The sequence below is a fragment of the Channa argus genome, chromosome 5, assembly GCF_033026475.1.
Source record: "Channa argus isolate prfri chromosome 5, Channa argus male v1.0, whole genome shotgun sequence".
NCBI lineage: Eukaryota > Metazoa > Chordata > Actinopteri > Anabantiformes > Channidae > Channa > Channa argus.
This window is the reverse complement of record NC_090201.1, coordinates 14473879-14492316: the sequence shown is the minus strand read 5'-3', so window position 1 is coordinate 14492316 and position 18438 is coordinate 14473879. Positions and strand designations below refer to the sequence as shown.

General features: G+C 38.8%; 1 protein-coding gene and 1 long non-coding RNA gene across 10 annotated transcripts in view; one reads left to right on the top strand and one right to left on the bottom strand.

The window, feature by feature from the left end:
* Positions 1 to 1459: 1459 nt before the first annotated feature.
* LOC137127411 (uncharacterized) lies at positions 1460 to 5336 on the bottom strand. Its single transcript, XR_010914425.1, has 3 exons — positions 5175 to 5336; positions 3247 to 3372; positions 1460 to 3083 (listed from the first exon to the last, which is right to left on the bottom strand). It is a non-coding gene; the product is annotated as an uncharacterized lncRNA (long non-coding RNA).
* The window catches only part of srgap3 (SLIT-ROBO Rho GTPase activating protein 3), a 48751-nt gene continuing 35499 nt past the window's right edge, over positions 5187 to 18438 (top strand). For 7 of the 9 annotated variants that reach the window (XR_010914423.1, XR_010914422.1, XM_067504331.1 and 4 more), the window contains exons 1-2: positions 5192 to 5754; positions 16228 to 16423. Coding sequence is in view for 6 of the 9 variants with exons in the window: in XM_067504331.1 (XP_067360432.1) it covers positions 5691 to 5754; positions 16228 to 16423 (260 nt within the window). In the remaining 3 variants the exon portion in view is untranslated. Of the gene's footprint in view, positions 5755 to 16227; positions 16424 to 18438 lie in introns of all 9 variants that reach the window. The other 2 variants (XR_010914424.1, XM_067504332.1) reach the window with 1 other exon arrangement.

Below are 18438 nucleotides of genomic sequence, written 5' to 3'. Positions count from 1 at the left end.
CTGTTTTTTTTTTTGTTGTTGTTGTTGTTTTTTGTGTCTGTGACACAATGGACTGCTCTGTTTTTAATTAATTAATGAATGTATTTATTTATTTGTCTTTCGCCTTATCCCGTAAATTCAGCGCGGCAAAATTTTAAGCCGGATGCCTTTCGTGACACAACCCTCCCCATTTTTCAATGGGACCGCACTGCGCGGTTGGTGACGGATTGATGGGGGTTAGGGGTTCAGTGTAAGTGTCCATTTATTTTCATTGCCTACTACTTCGGGTTAAATATTAATAGGCTGCCATAAGTGATCGGCAGATGGCGCCATGGTCTACTTTTTGTGTATGTTGAGTTGGCTGACGGTGAAGAATACCATTTACTCAACAACAAACAACAGAGAGGGAATTGGATTTGTGCCTGCTCAGAGGAAGGGAGAATACTAAGAAGGCAGTGCTCGCTCTCTCTCAAACACCATTCAAAGTCAGTGTTTCTTTAATATTTTCAGAAATGTCTGCTCATTATTATAGGTTATTAAGCTACTGTAGTTAAAGCCCCTGAGAGTTAGTTTTGTGGACACTGGGCTGATAGATGTACAGTAACTATATTAATAATAATAATATTAGTAAGCACATAATTGATTAATAGAGCAACAATGAACAAATTCTATTATTAAATGAAAATTCTGATCTGTAAACTTCATATCGCACCATCGTGTAGCCAGGTTTAGGGTTTTATGTGTCATATAGTATAAAAATAGCCATTGGTTGTCAAAATGCACATTATAGTTTATATAAAAAAGTAATTTCACCTGTAATGTAATTTCACTATCTATCATTTGTGATTAATGAAATTTATGCAGAGAGTGATGATTTGAATAACTGTGTCTCTTTTCCTCAAGTGATTAATGGACTCACTGGGCAGTGGAAGTAAAAGCTTTAACTTCAGATTACTTCAAAACATATTTAGCAATCACTGGAAGAAAATATAGAGCAACCTTAGGTTTTACCATTTTTTTACATTGTAGTAAAATCGTGTTAATTTTTAAAACACTTATGATAATGATAATTTTTCTTTCTTTAGAACAATAAAACACAATGTCTCTTGTATGCCTCTCCACATTAAGTACAGTATCTATAATGTTAAAATGTTCTTTCATGTCAACTTCTTTATTGTTGCCAACTGGTTAGTAAGTGTGAAGTCTGAGAGACATGGTGGTGTGTGTTCGTGTCAGAGAAAGAAAAGTTGTGCACAACAGATGGCCAGTGTTGCATAGAGCGCAGTCACACACACCCAAAACTTTTAAGACTTAAGGCTTTTATAAACACATTCACAAAAGAAATTTCTTGAATATATTAAATGGACTGGTTTGCTCTGCATGAAGAATAAGCAAACATTAGCTGAGAATGAAAACATTAAAATGCATACAGTCCTTCAGTTTTGCTGGTTTGCCAGAAGATTAAAAAGATACTCTTTGACCTGTGTAATTCAGAGCTTGTCCATGTAACATAATCAGACCTGGTGAGATGCACTTTTTCTCTAACATCTAACCTCAACCTCAGCTGCAATAATATGTACAGTAATGTGGAGAAGAGGCTGACATGAAAGCAGTGAGAACGTCCTCAGGGTAGTCAGGTATGATAAACCCTGTGGGATTTAACTGTGGGACTTTTTCTCAGTGTCGAGAAGAGGCTCAGTAACATTATTCTTTACATCTTTCTCTCAGTGTTTTATTACATTCTATAAAATTAAAGTGACAGATACATAAACCCGCATCTTTGGAAAAATAATACACAGCACAGCATATTCCTTTCAGCATTAGTGCTGATTGATTGATGACAATGTAAATCCACATCAGATTAAAGAATCAGAGTTGAAGAATATCAAAACCTATAATATAGGTTGTAAAGGATGTGTTGCTGCAATCAGCTTTGACAAAAGACCAAAGTTAGGAGTAACATTTAATTGATTGGAAAGGAAATAAATAGCATAAACATAAGCTATTTTTTTCATAATCAAAATATACAGAACAGTAAAGCTGAAACACGATAAAAACAGAATGAATGACTCTTAAATAACACTGCACATCTTGCTTTCATCTATAAATGACCTGTGAATCATGGACAAATAGTTCTGATTGTACTGAAGAGTAATAAAAATCACATTTTCATGTTACATCCTCAATGCAAGTGTGGTACTACACTGGGTCCAAGATGGATAATCCAAAGTTTGTGTCTTTTCAAAATCAGCTAAGCAGAATGAATGCAGGTTACTGACCATAACCTACAGGCTACATGTTTATAAATATCTTTGAATTTGAAAATATATTTGCTGAACATGTCCTTCCCTTTTCTATAACCATGCTCTTTAGACGAATGGATGGTGTGTATCTGGCTGTGAACATTTACTTATCAATTAATTTTGAATTATTGATAGATGGTGTCACATGGAACAAACAATATGACAGAAATGGATTTGGAACCCAAAGTAATAAAGGTCCTGTAGATGAGTATCTACAGGACAGTATTTGGAGATGTCTGTTAGTGCCTCGGTGATAAGTTGCCCTGAGTGCATAAGTAATATAAACACATACATGTCATTGCAAACCTACCTCTGGAATGAAGAAAAAGAAGCATATGAGGAAGACTAAACCTTAAAGGTCTTCTTGACATTTTAGTTCAGCACCTTCACATGAACTCTCACTGACTGATGTATTTTTTTCCCAATACTAAATGTTGATTTAGACGGAAAATATGCTGTTCGTATGTTTAAACATAGTGCGAAGTCGCTTCGGTTTATTAATAGGTCCCACATTGTCACTTTTTTGAGTCTGACAACCATCTGAAGTTATTTCAAAGACAGGATTTCCTGAGTCAGAGATGTCTGTCACCATGGCAACTCTGAAATTGGTCACCTGATTATCTATGTTGCAAGTTTTGCTTTCTCATCAAACTGTTCAACTACTGTCAAAGAAATCATCATTCAAACTAATAAGGCCCTTAAATCTATAACAAATCTCACACTCCATATTTTATCCCAGAGTGATGTTTTTTCTCATGTTGTTCACAGAGACTTCAGCAGTTCCCACTCTTCTTCAAAGTTCTGTAGAAAGGGATTGAAAAAGTATCTCACAATGGATCTTTGTTTAATATAAACAGTGAAGTCATGGTTTCCCAGGCTTCCCCCCTGAGATGCCTGATGTGAAAGGTAGGGGGTGAAGAACAGAGGGATGGTGGGAGGGATTGAGAAATTACAGAAAGTTTACCTCTGCTGACATCTCTGTGATAAAATCCAACAAAAGCAGAATCCACCCTGCTGTCACTCTGGCCTCTGACATGGCTGGTGTGTTGCAAGTGCCTGTTCTCTTGTCCTTCCTCAGCTGTGTATGTGACTGTAAGGGCAGAGAAAAAGGTATACTCACCACTGTAACCGCATTGAAACAAAGGCCAGTAGCCAGCATACACATAGTACACACTTACTTGAATACATGTAGGCGATTTAAAGATTCTTTGCTGTTGTAAGACTATACCAATTTTGGTGTGAATGGATATTCTTGGAGTAAGAGATAGAGCTGTAATTGTTCAATTAGACTCTCAAGGGTGAGTAGCTACAGTAATTGTTTCACCTCATTTGTCCAATGTAATATATTCATATTACATTGTCTTTTAAGTTGGTGTTGCTGGCTGCAAACATTAAGCTGCAGAATGCCAGATGTAATTTCCATTTATAGCTTCTAAAACCCCCTAATAAATAACCAATAAACTATTGATAAAGCCTACATTACAACTTATACTGGGATGCTGGATTGATCTTTCATATTAGAATTTATATAAGAATATTCAAAGTGTGTCAAAAAACATCGTTCCCAAGAGATTGAAATACACCTCGAAGACAGTGAAGTGCTGATGGAAATGAAATGAAATGGCTTCTACATTGTGTCACCTCATTCTGAGTCAACCCCATGTTCTCTCCTGAACTGAGAATAACTACGTTGACACACAACAAACCGAGTCCTCTGGATTGTTAAAAGTGATGACAATTTCGGTCAGAAAACACACAGTGCCTGTCACTATACAGTAGTTTCAGACGCTACTTTTATCCATGATATGAATCCAGATATGACAGGCTTGGGTGCTCAGTGGGTAGAGCAAATGCCTGAGATGAAGAAGTCTGCAAGATCAAATCCTGCCCTACCCACCAGGTGCGTATTTGAGCTGGACATTCAGCACTAGCTCTCTGGGAGCCCCCTGTGGCGGCCCACTGCTCCCCCCTGGGAATGGGCTAAATGCAGAGACTAAATTTCATTATAATGTGTATGTGAAAATGTATGCGCTCAATGATCACCAATAAAGATTAAAAACATGTTTCCATGTAAGGAACACATTACTCCAAATCAATAATCAGAAATTATTATGTATGTTTTCTTTGTTATATTCTGCCACGTTTAACGTATTTATGACTTATCTTTTCATCCATGTTTTATTAATTGTTGCCGCTGGGTATTTCTTGGCTAACGCCATTTCTGTTATTGATGGCATTATTGCTGTCACATGAATCTGTAATTGCCAGCATCAACAACGGCTCTGTCAACAGAAAAGGTGAAGTAAAATGGGTGAAACAAGGGCAGTATGAGTTTTGTGCTGCAAATGAACAATTCTTATAAAAGTGGCTTAAAATAATGGCTTGTGTATGTGCGGCTGCATGAGCGGTGTCTTCCCAGTTACACATGAAAGGATCAGTGTTAGTGTTGGTGTTTCACGCTTAGCCTTTAACCACCAGGCTTCTCACTTCACAAAGTCTCTACATTGGGTGTGTGACGGAGCAGCATGTCAGAGATGATCCCTTACAATCTCTGCCGAGATGTGTCACATCTCCCAAACAGTAGCCACGGTGAAAGACATGCAGAGATAAAGGTGTGAGGTTTCCATGGCAATGGAGTCTAAAGAGGAGCAAAACGCTTGCTAGGTCTATTTTTAGCTATTCGAATATGAAAATGATTGTTAGCATTGAGTAGCGGGTATACAGGTGATAGAATATTATGATGATTATGACGATGATGAATTTGAGTGTCTCTGCATGAGCGTCATGTGCAAAATGTGAACAGAAAGAGCATTTGCATTGCATAAGTGTATGTGTGTTTGTGTGTGTGTGAGTGTGAGGGGTGGGAGTGGTTGACAATATGAGGAGGCTCACGTGACGATCTTTTAAATTCCTGTTTCCCTGCAGCGCAATTTTTCAGAGTACGCACAGTGTCTGCCCGACTCCCCGCCGCCCGTACGCATGCCCGATCATTTTGAGCACAGAACTTGAAACCCTCAAGCGTTGCTCCTCTGTTTTCATCATGTTGTTATTGTAGTTTTGGGCCCGCTCCTGTCTTTTCTTTTTTCTTGCTGGAGCAGACTGGTACCAGGAGCAGAACTCGGCTCCTCTCTGCTAGAGAAAGACCTTCTGTAGCAGGAAAAAAGAAGAATGCAACCTTGGAATACTGTTCAAGTGTTGTTTTTGCACTGATTTCCTTAAAACAAGGTTTAAACTGTCGGACTGCAGGAGTACAGCATCCTGAAGCTTTTGTTCTTCTCAATGCACGACCACTAGAAAAGAAAGACGAAAAACGGAGGAAAACGCCGCAACGTTACAAGTCGGGGATCGTCACCAAATACCCAAGAGTGTCCTCGACCTACAGGGTCTGACCCTAAAACCAGAGGAACGATGTCATCTACGAGATATAAGAAGGATAAGGAGATCATAGCGGAATATGAGACCCAAGTGAAAGGTGCGGTGTGAATGTGACATCTGTGTCCGCTCTGTGCTTTGTCTCTGCAGAGGCTTTATCATGTTGTTGCTGTTACACAGTGTTAAACCCCAGCTCATCGGCAGACTTTCCAGCCAGATGACAGTTAAACCGTGACAGTCAAGGAGCTTGGGTTTTATTTTCACTCTTTATTTCTCTCTGTCTCTCTCTCTGTGGACTGCTAATGTCTCAGTGCGCTGAATCTGTATTTGTCATAATAAGGGTTAGGATCCTGGTTCTGCAGGAATTGTTGCTGGGTAAAATATTCCCTTTTATTGAAACAGGCTCATTCTTTCACCGTTTGGGCCTGCATTTGGCTCACTGTGCTCGCTGTGGTTAGACAGGCTCAACAGATATTTGGAATAGCCTTAATGCGCACTATGGACTGTATATCTAAAACATATCACGTTGTCAAGATTCAGTATCTTACACTAAATTGTGTTGACAAGGTGTCTTGGGCTTTATCCACAAACCTCATTACACTCTTCTCATGTTCCCCTTGATTCACTGTCAGTGACAGTGCAATAACTGTTTTATCTCACTGCTCTCATCTACTGATTAACACTGGATTAATGTCACCAGTCGTTCTTTCTCTCACAAGCTCTAGGTAAAGGGCACACCTCTTTGGTGATTTACAAGAATCTTAATTGTCTCAGATCTGGTAACAAATCTAGATTAGTGGATTATTGCATGTTGAGACACTTCCAACAGATGTTTTCACAACAAGTTTTTTTCTTCATGTATCATGACTACATGTTTCCAAGATGAACCTTAGATGCAGTTGATTAATTAGAAAATAGGCAACTGGGAAATAATATATCCAAAGTTCATACAGGCAGTGATTAAAGAGCGGCTGAAGGAATACGGGCTAGCAAATAAACTGTCACAAGATACTTTAAGTGACTGTTCTGCAACGTAGCATACAAATGAAGGGGTGTGCTGTACACACAAACAAAGAGTACTTTGGTCATGAGCCAAGACTTCCCTAAGCGGAGCTGGGGTTCAGTTTCAAGGCCTAATTTCAAGAACTAATGTCACTCTCAGTTGTTTTACTAATGTTACGTATTAGTAACTTTGGCTGATCATATCTTGAGTTTTGGTGTGAAGTTGGAAGTATTTGCTTGTTGAAAATGTATCAGCTGCTGGTCTGACGGATTTTTACCTTTGTATCTTTTTTATCTTTCTTTTGCTTGTATCTTTTAGTAGTGTGAGCTGGTAATTTAAAAATAAATCTCTGTAAACAAGCTTGCTTGTCTCCATTATATCATTCCCTACCCTTTTCTGCTGCTTCCACTTTACTCCAGGCCATTTTTGGTAATCCAAGCATCAATTATTGAGCTTAAATCTCATTGTGTCATGGGAGAACTGCTGTTGTTCCATAGATCCAGGCCATGCCTCTTTGCATTAGACAGGGCCCTTGAACTGTTTGAGGAGGAAGCATGTTAATTTATGGACACTGCTGCTTGTTTCTCATTCACAGCTGGTGTGTTGTGTAGCCTGCAGACACAGAGGGCTTTGCTTCTGACATTGACCACCTCACAACAATGGCAGTATTATGGGTTGGCCCGGGCACTGAGCGAACCATGATGAAATTCAAATTGGAAATTGCACCTGTCTTATTCTGAGTTATTGCTTTATGGTTAATGTGCACATGGCAGAAGGGGCCAAATCATTAGCGTTTCGTACGTTGGGGTTATAACAAGATCACACAGTTGCTTTATTAGGTACGAGGGAGTAATAAGTCAAAGATCAACGGCTTTCAGCTTGTACCTTCTGGGGTCGCCACAGCGGAACGCGTTCCACACGTTGATTTGGCATGAGTTTTTTTTTATGCCAGATGCCCTTCCTGCTGCAACCCATGCAACACATTTTATCTGGGCATCAAGGTGGCCCATGATGGCTGGATGGGGCCACACCTGGCGGGGTGGGATTCAATCCTGCGGTCTTCTACATCCCAACCCGATGCTCTACTCTTTGAGCCCCCCATGAGGGAATAATGAGTAACAGTAAAAAAATCACTTGGTTTCGGCAGTAGTGCAGCAACCAAGAAGAAACACTGACAGTATCTTGTAATTTAACACATTTGTTTAAATGTAATAACTGCAGGTTTCAACATACTTCACAACAAACAATCAATTCCTGTGTTACAATATGATCTACTACTCTGCTAAAATCTTAACTGCCTAACTTTACTTAATTCTTGAAGACCCATGAGGCTCCCTGTCAAAACTGAGGTCACAGAAGGACCCTGGGAGATGGTGTTCACTTAATTCAAGCTGTGCAGCCAGCAGATCTTACATTAGCATGTCAATAGAGAGGGTTCACACAGTGAACACAGAGCGACCGACTGACTGAGGAGCTCGGACTTAATTTTGTAGTTAACCATTGTGCGTTTGCTGGACTGCATCTTTCCTTTCTCCTGTTTGCCAGTTTTTTAGGTAGCTTGTGAAGTGTTGCCCTCAGGCTCAACCATAAGCATCTGTTTGAGGTTCACGGTGGAAGTTCTGAGGCCAAACGTGGCCTCTGCATAAAATCAGGCTGAGGCTGTAGAGAGAGGTAGTGATGATAGACAGGACAGAGCTCTGGAACCAAACCTGAACTGTTAAATAATACTAGTAAATGTAAAAACATGAGTACACACAGGCTACACTCCACTGTCTTCAAAATGCCTCATTTTTATAAAATTGGTCTTGTGTTTAGATCTTTTGTTGTACTGAATATTGACTGGAGGGACAGCAGGTTCTTTTGGCTGAGTTCCCTGAATCTCCTGCAGTGAATCAATGATTCCTTGTACTTGGACTGCTGCACAGTTTTACCGCACTCACATTTTCTAGCATACTGGACATTAGTAATGGCATTTTTCTACAGTGATGAGAAAAAATGAGTGTGATATGTGTTTTTTTTTTCTGTTTTTATTAATATTTGGCAAAGTGTGATGGTGTTACATAATGTTACATAATGTTTGAAGCCACACATTACCTGTTTTTTGTTTGGAAAATTGTGTTTTTTTGCCCTTTACATAGAGTGTGCGGTCATTTCATAGATATATCCATTGTCTAATTCAGACATGACCACACCAGTCATTACCCACACTGACAGCAATACACCCACACACCAAGGCGGGCATACAGACACAGCAACACACATAAATGGGTTGTATTGTAGTGGATGTTAGGTTCTGATGTGATGAACATTAAACAAGGTTCAAAGTGCTTTCATATTTTCTCTCCCAGGCTGCAAGCAACTGCTCTGATCAGAGAAATTAATGCAGGCAACAACTCAAGGAAATTCTCAAGTGTCCCTCTGACACATTAATGTCAACCTTTGCCCCCCTCACACACACACACACACACACACACACACACACACACACACACACACACACACACACACACACACACACACACACACACACACACACACACACACACACACACAAACACACACACACACACACACACACACCCTCTGGATTCAGATTTCTATTTTGTTGCCTGTTTCTATTCTCTGAAAGTAATTTGATGATCATGCATTTGTAAACAAGCCGTGAGAGGTTCTGTATGTCCATGTAACAGTTCAAATCAAACAAAGTGTCCCTCATTTACCACACAGAACAATCCTAAAGTCAGTCCTAGAGTCATTACAGAATAGTGTACAGAACTGTCATGTTGTCGACATAATTTTTTATAATTTAGTCAACTTGTTGCAGCTTTGTAATATAATAATAATGTAATAATGTAATAATAGTGATTACTGAGTACATCCTGTGGTCTCTTCGCACTCTGAATACCTGTGAAACCTATTCATATTTATTACAGATACTAAATGTATTCGTGAGTTGTTAATGGCAATGCGCAAGATCAGGATTTGGCACCTTCATGGTGTGATTTGGTTCATTATCTGTTAACACCCTGCTGGGGAGCATGAATCTGGTTTTGTATAAATGGACATGTTGACAGTTGGAGGAATGGTCAGACTGAGTCACCAGCTGAGGTTGAGCAACCAGTTTGTTTAGCAAACCTGCCACTAACAGAGAAAATTTGCAAAAAAAAGAAAAATAAAAGTCATCCATCAGCTATCAAGTTTGGATAAAACTTATCCGGACAGATTGTTTGTACCATGGTCTAATGGGAAATGGGGAAACAACTACTCTCTGACCAATATTTAGCAAACACCACAAAATAAACAAATGATCTGCCTGTTAACTATCACACCCATTGCCAGTACTTTTTGCTGTGATTTCCCTTAACTTTATAGCCTCTTGTTTATAAATGCAGAATGGGGAGTGCAGCTGCCACTTGATACATTGAGTTTGTTCTGTCCTTTTCATAAGGATTCAAGAGATAATCAGCCTTTCATGAAATGGCTGATCTGCCAGGCATATATTATCATTTAACACAGTCTCATAATAGTTGTTTTGTTTTGTTTGTGTGCCTTGCATTGATGAAGCAAACAAAGATCTAGTTAAATAGAAAAACGTTTTAATTTTCTTGGATATGTGGTTCGAGACAGTGCATGATTTCACTTCTCACTTAATTCTGTTGTCTATGCTAAAAGAATTTCAATCATCACTTCTAAAGAAGTGTAGCTTTGATAGGGAAAAGCCAGTTCAGGTCCCACATGATAGGTTGTGACCTCTGACTGGATGTGGTTGGGTTGGGTTAAGTCTTCATTAACTGTATAACTTGGTGTTTTGTAGGCGAATAGGAAATAAAAAAAATCTGAAACTGTGACAGGATTCAGACATCTTATGCATTTTTCTAAAAGCCACAATCACAGTAAAGGTTTTATAGAACTTTATGCCTCAGCACATTCACAAGTTTAAGAAGACACAGTAGGTACAGTAATAAGGCATAACAAAGAGGTGACTAGCAGTTCAGTTGGCCTTAATCTTTCAAAACAAAATTTTACTTTTATCACCATAGCAATTTAAAAAGGGGAAACATAGAGAAAAACAGGGCAAAATGATAAAGTTAGAAAATGGAGAATTTAAAAGTTACAGGGAAGTTTCGAAGTATCTTTACTGTATTGTCTGCTAGGTATCCATGGTGAGATTTAGAAACAGTTAATAAAACTTAAAAGACGTTCTGTTCAATATAAAAAGCACTTCCTGCTGAGAGACTGTGACCCTAGAAACAGAGTAAGCAGTGACTTATGCGCAAAAGTAACTGAATAATAAGAGTTTGAAATAGTCACTATGTGAAGTAGGTAGGTCTCATAGGTTGACATCAGACTTCAGATAATTAAGGAGCAGACCCATTTGCAGCTCACAGATTTCTTTTATCTACAATAACAGGAGAAATAGAACCATATGTGGGATGTGCTCATTAGTTATTAGGAGCACAAATCTGTGGATTTGTGATACATGCATGCTAATGAATTGTTTACTTAATGTTGCTGATGATTTATGGGCAATAGCAAAACATAATTTTACTATAACTTCTTTTTATATACTTCTGGACAATTTCTTTTACTACTAGCTGAATATGCATTGCTATAATGTTAGGTTTAGTGTTACGTTTGCATGCCCCTTATTTTTTTATTTTATCATTATTTATTGCAATCTGTCTTCAGAAGGAAATAGTACATTTAATTTTACTATATTTTACTATATTTTAATTTTACTATATTAATTTTACTTTGATCAGCTGCTGCTGCTGCTGCATTATGATTACCTGATCAGCTTCACAGACAGCTGTATCGTGTGTCTCATTGCATGCAACCCTTAAGTGCCTCTTGACTCACTGCTGCCACCTATCCACATTCATGAGACTCCACCTCTCCTCCAATAAGCTGGTCCCCAGGGAGTGGTGCACACCCGTGTTGCCATGGAGATACTTGTCCGCCTGGTCATGCATTGGTAGATCCTGCATACAGCAAATAATGGACAGCTGGAGACTGAAAGGGTGTCTTTTTAATTGTCGGTCATGCTCAGGCTTTCCTGATGTATGCCACTCATGTAACATGCTGACTTGATGACGAAACAGACACCAGAGAGGAAATCAATGACAAATAGTGTGAAGTCTGGGATGCTTTTCCTATGCCTGGACACTTGAGTCATCATGGGTTGAGTGCTTTCCTTGAAATTGTGAGGTTTGAAGGCCTTAGTTTATTATCAAACTTTATTTAAAAAAGATTGGAGCCCACATGACCCTTGTTTTCAGTCAGTGGAGAGTCTAACTGCAGACATTTCAAATGAGTGAAAATAATGTTTAAGACAAAAGTGATTTAATACATTACTACTCTACAGATTGATTTTAGTTTGACAGGAAATACAATGAAAATCTGACAAACTGGCAGATAATTAGGAAGTAGATCCAGAGACTGACAGCTGACATCATGCTGCAGGATGCTTAATCAGTTCACCTCTGCTCAGCCAGTGATTGGTCACATCTCCTGTTGTCTTAGTTTTGAATAGTGCTGCAACAGTCGGGACTAATGAGGAATTAGACAAGATAGAGACGAAGAAGAGCCTGCACCGACAACAGAAGCATGCCTGCTTGAATCCATAATGATATTAATCATTAGAGGATTAAAAAAGATCACAGAAGAACAGATTAGTTCAACAACTGGAACTTGTATTATAAGTACGAGAGACCGAGAGAGTGAATGTTTCTGTTTGTCTGTGTGTCTGCTTTCATGCGATTTCGACTCTGCAGTATAGGCGTCAGATACTGCTGGGCTAAAATTGGGGATTAGGTTAGTGAATTTGGCTCGCTGTGGCATTTGTCTAGTGTCTAGATACTGTTTGTGTATGTCTTAACACACAATGATGTGAATGCTCAAATACATTATTTTCAAAGTGGTTAATACCTTCTAAACCTATAAAGCAAGCTATAATATCCCCTTTATGTAGGTCTTCCTTCCACATCCAATTTACCAATATTCACTAGAAACAAGTGGGAATTTGTCTTTCTTATATTTCACTATAACACTAATGGTTGTAAGTTTCTGAAAATATATTGACCATTAAACAACCGTATACAGTATTTTTTAGCTTTTGTAGTCTACAGTTACAGTAAACGATACTGTACATCAGGCTTCTCCTAAAGCAGCATGCAGTTCTGTACAGCTTGATATCCCCTACTTCCCTCAGGATGCTCTGCAGAAAATCCCTTTCATTCACTGCTCTCCAATTTTCATTGCGTCAAGACCTCACATGGTCCCTCTAAACAGCAGATACGCAATAAAATGCTGCAACAGTGCATCACCACTTTTGTCCTGAATTAACTTGAGGAGTGGGTGCAGGTTTTATTTTTAAATGATAATCACCAGCATCTTGTTCTCAGCTCAAAAATGTGTTAATATCATGCTTTGAATGCATAACTGAACAAGTGCCAAAGGAATGTAAGCGCTCCTTTTAATGTAAACCTGACAACAAAGATGAGCTTTAACAACCTCAATACTGCAAGATAATATTTTTTCTTATGTTTATCTGTTCCTTCTTTACACTACTGTGTTTTGTGGGGAAAGCACACTCCATCTGTTTGGAAGTAGACAGGCGGGTTGATATACACAGGGCTGGATTTCAGCATGTGTACTGGTCAGAATCACTGTCTTTGTTTTTCCGGTTTGTTCAGTTAACATATCCAGAAACAGATCAACTCCAGAAAAAAAAAAGCTTTTGATTTCAGCAGCTCTGAGATGTGTATCCACACAAATCCACCATTAGTTTACTTTTCCATAAAGCTACACGTTTCAAATGTTACTAAATTACTGCAGCTTCCAGGGTTTAATTTTGCTTTTCCAAAACATAATTTGGAAGTTTAGAGGGAAATGCAGTGGGCTTAGTTTAAGCGGACTAAGGACAGTGTTAATTAATGGTAAACAACCTAATGAATGACAGAAAGGAACTATGTTTGAATAACGTAGTTATTTGAAACATTTTTCATAGTATATATTATAACTGAATTAGTTAGAAAAGGTCAAATTTAGGTTGTGTTATACACACAAAGTCACATTTTACATGGCTGCACATATTCTGTTAATCCCTTTCTAGCCTATCATGAGGCTTCAAAAGAAAAACTCATCCTTCAGACAAATCATTTGTTGAGTTTGACCATATTTAAGCTGCTTCAGTCTCAATTCCCCTTCCCTCCATCAGCTTTTTTGTCTGAAGATGACCCCCACCTCCCTTATACTCCTTGAAAAAGCAGATGACTCCATCTTTAAATAGAAACATAAAGAGGCAAAACACAGTAGGTCTGCCATGGATAATAACTGGATGTTCACTTTGAATTAGACAAGTTGTGTTTCTGGTTGGTAACTTGCCTGCTCGCCCAATGATCCAGTCTGTACTGGAAGTATTTCCTCATCCCTAAACCCAGTAGTAGATCAAAACCACAGTTGAAAAGCTATTTGTACTGTCAAGTTAAAGTTCAACAACTTTATATGAGCCCATGGTTTAATACCTCTTCTTTTGAACAACAGATAATTTTATAAGTGGCACATTTGCAAAACAATTTAAAAACCAGGAAAACCAGGGGAGCTATGCTAAAAGTGGGACACCCATGGTTACTCAGAAATTTCTAGATTCAAAGTCTTACATCCGTAGCGGGAAGTGTGAGGAGTTGGGTGTAGTTCCAGATGCATTTATACTAAGGTTATATATGTGTATATGTAACACATAATACAAAAGAATAATATTATTTTATTTTATTTCTTAACCAGAAATCAGTGTTTATTTAGTTACACTGTAAATACTGTGTTTTGATTGTGTTCAAACAGAGAAACAATCATCTTTACTTTTACTGGATATTTATATTCACAACATTCCTCCGGACAGATAGAAAAGAACCACAGACAGCACCCTCACTTTGAAAAAAAAAAGCAATTGAAGCCACTCAAAGAGCTGCAAATACTTAGGGAATATTCTCAAATTGCTCATGGTTTCTCAGAGGGAAGGGCACACTTTTGGTGTGTGACCTATTTTTCTAAACTCATTTGTTAAATGCAGAGCTGCAGCTGGAGGTTCAGAGTTCCCTTTTTGTAAAAGTGTTTTCAAAAGTCCTCCCTGTCACTTATGCACATTTTCCTGGGGCATTTGGCGCAATTTCTATTATGGAAAAAATAAAAAGAACAAAACATTTGCAAACAGTGAATATAGCTCCATGTCTGGAAAGGAAAGACATTCCTGACATGATTGATATAGCAAAGTGGTGTTTTTCCCTGAGCACTGGTTCACTAAAAACTGAGCTTTAAGCCCTCAGAGCTGGGAGGAAGAGGGAGGCCTCTGCAAAAAGGGGAGGGCTGGGGCAATGGTTAACCACAGAGTGAAGCATGCCGCTCGAGGCTGAGGCCAGGCGGCACAACATCACAGGAAGAGTAAAGGCTCCCCTGCACTTCACTGCTTCCTCATCAGTCAGAGCCTACATATATTCATGTGGAAGCCTTGGCTGACCAAATAACACCCCCAATAGCGTGGAAACACAGTCTGTGTCACTGCTGTGATGTTACCATTTAGTCAGTGGTTAATCTCCCTACAATATCACTGCCATGACTCAGATATGTTTAAAATATGTCCTCAGAGCTGGTACTTAGGGGTTATTGCATGCAGTTTTCACTAAAGGATGTTACAACATGCATTGAATTACATTTATGAAGTTACTTTTTTCTGTTGCTGCTTTAAAGTGTATTTTCTTGCATACCAGCATCTGCCTTTATTTTTACTTCACACTGGGTTGTTTAAAAAATATTAGAGATCATAAGGGAATCACTCAAAAGATATAAACACAGGGAAGAAAGCACTCCTGGCTGTGCCTTAGTCTTAAACTCTTTCATTTAATTTTGTAGCTTAATTTGACACAGGAACTCAGTCTACATCCTTGGTGCTGATGAAAGCAATACAAAGAGGAATCAGATTTCTCTTTTGGGTTCCCACTGACTAAAAGATCTTTATACTGCCTGGCAGCATCAGGTTCCTCTGGAAAAGATATGACTGTTTGCTCCAAGTAGGGGAGCACATTTGTGTTGTCATCTCAACAGTTTGATCTATGTCCACGAGGTGGACACTTACTGGTCATACGCACATGTCAATGTTCTGATGTGACATAGAGCCTCACTTGTACCTCCTCTCAGCAAAATGCTTAATGTTGCTGTTGGGAAAGCAAAGTTATTGAGGTTTCAGGAGTTCAATGTTAATTATTATAAATATCTTTCAGTGTCATTCAGTTACAATATAAAACATAACAGGCCTTATAAGACATGTGGACCTCATCTGTCATCGTAACCATAAATCATTTCTTTAGTGCAGTTTTGCCAAAGTTTCCTAGAGTTTTAAATTGTTTTTCTTTTGAAATGAAGTGTTGTGCATAGACCCCACAGCTGCTGTTCCAGAAACCTTTCAGCATGACGTGACCATTTGTGGAAGATGGATACCTGAGTAACAAATTACTCTATCTGACAAAGGTTGACTCATACCATCTTTATTTGATTTTGTTTTTCCCTAATGGACAGAGATCCGTAACCAACTGGTGGAGCAATTCAAATGCTTGGAGCAGCAGTCTGAATCTCGCATCCAGCTGCTGCAGGACCTGCAGGAGTTCTTCCGCAGAAAAGCAGAGATTGAACTGGAATACTCCCGCAGCTTAGAGAAGCTGGCCGAGAGGTTTTCCTCCAAGATCCGCAGCTCCAGAGAACATCAGCAGTTCAAGTGAGTGTCCCTCCTTACAGTTGTTGAATGTATGGCAGCATGTGCATTGACTATTTGAGAGGAGTTGTTTTTGTAAAAACATTTTCATGTTTGATTTTCTTGATGTAATGTACTAAAACCCCAATTCCACAAGTTGGGAGAATGTGTAAAGATAAAAGACAGATTGCAATGATTTTTAAATCTCATCAACATCTTTTTTTCTTTTTTTTTCCTTTTGGCTTATCCCGTGAGTTCAGGGTCGCCACAGCGGCTCATTGTCCGCATGCTGATTTGGCACAATTTATCACTGGATGCCCTTCCTGAAGCAATCCTCCCCAATTTTTATCAGGCTTGGACCTGCCCTGCAGAGCTGGGGAGGGGAATAGGCTGTTAGGGGTTCAGTGTCTTGCCAAAACAGAATATAAACAACATATAAGATGTTGAAACTGAGACATGTTACCATTTAATTATGTTAACCATTTAAAAATGTTTACCATACATTCGTATTGGCCTTGTATGTCTTTGCTTGGTTGTTATCTAAATAAACCTTTTTAGTTGAACACCCAAAGGCAGAAAACACATACGTACAGTTCATATTAATGTCATTGACTACAACCGTATAAATGAACAGAGAAATTATGTTTCATCAATTCAAAATCAGCTCACCTATAGCCTTGACCCATTTAGATGTGCTACTCTGGAAGTACTGAAATTTACAAAGATGGGGGAAAAAAGGGTTTGTCTGTACAGAAACCACAAACAACACATTGGTACATGACTCACGTAGGGCATGAAATTAAGTTTTGCCGCTCCCAAAATCAAGCACCTGGGGCGAGCAGGCAAGCTTAGTTTGGTGTGTGAAACAGGAGATCTCACCAGCTGTGATCTGGCAGCAGATCTCAGGCATATATTGAGTCTGGCCCCAGGTCTGATTCTTGCAAATGGAAACACCAGAACTGCATTCCAAACATTTTCAAATTAAAAGTCTTATTTCCAGGTTGAAGAGGACTGTCTCACTCTCACTCTCAAATACTCACTGAGACGCTGGATGAAAATGTTATCTCAGATGTTCACAATTCTCCAAATCCTTGTTTATTATGGATGTATGATGTATGTTTAGTGTATGAATACATTCAGTGGATACAGTTAGTACGAGAATAACGCTGACTGGTTTATGTGCATAGGGCACTTTATCCATAATAGAAAAATAGACTGTATCTTACAATACGTTCCAGTTCTCAGTTTGACTCTGTAAAAAATGGTTTAGCTTATCTCTCTGTCATACCCATCTGAAATATTTCCATCCATATTTTCAATTTCAATGGCAATTATATAATGTTTTTGGAGGAGAAATTCTGTTTTACAATTTGGGAACATGACTGTAAGAGTTGTCATTGTATCTCATGTTTCACTGTTAAATTTTAAAGAGAAGATCACAAGCAGCAAAGAATAACTGGTTTAAAAGTTCAAAATATTATAGCATTGTTGACTCTCTACTGTGTACTTACTATAAGTGTGTGTGTGTGTGTGTGTGTGTGTGTGTGTGTGTGTGTGTGTGTGTGTGTGTGTGTGTGTGAGTGTGTGTGTGAGTGAGAGAACCTTTGGACTGTATAATTGATGTTATACATACTGTATGGGCTAATAAAACTAAAAATCACTCCAAAAGCTTGGAGGGCAAGCCCAGACTAAAATAAAATACAAATTATTACCAAGAGAAATCGGGCTAATGACAAAAACAGGGCTACCAAGAAAGAAAAAAACATAACCAAACCTCAGACCAAAAGCAGATAACAGAAGTCCATAAGAACATAAGTCAGGAGTCCGAAAACCCTGTGACAGGAAAAACCCGAAGACAGGGTGTGGGTGTGGCATGAATTACAATAATGTTCCAAAACATGGAAACTTGGAGACAATGTGTTGCACAGGTGACAGAGACAATGACCCGACAGGGAACCAAGGGGAGAGCTGGATTTTAAAAGGCAAGGGAACAGGTGGCATGAATTGAAGGTGAGGGCCAGATCATGACAGAATCCCAA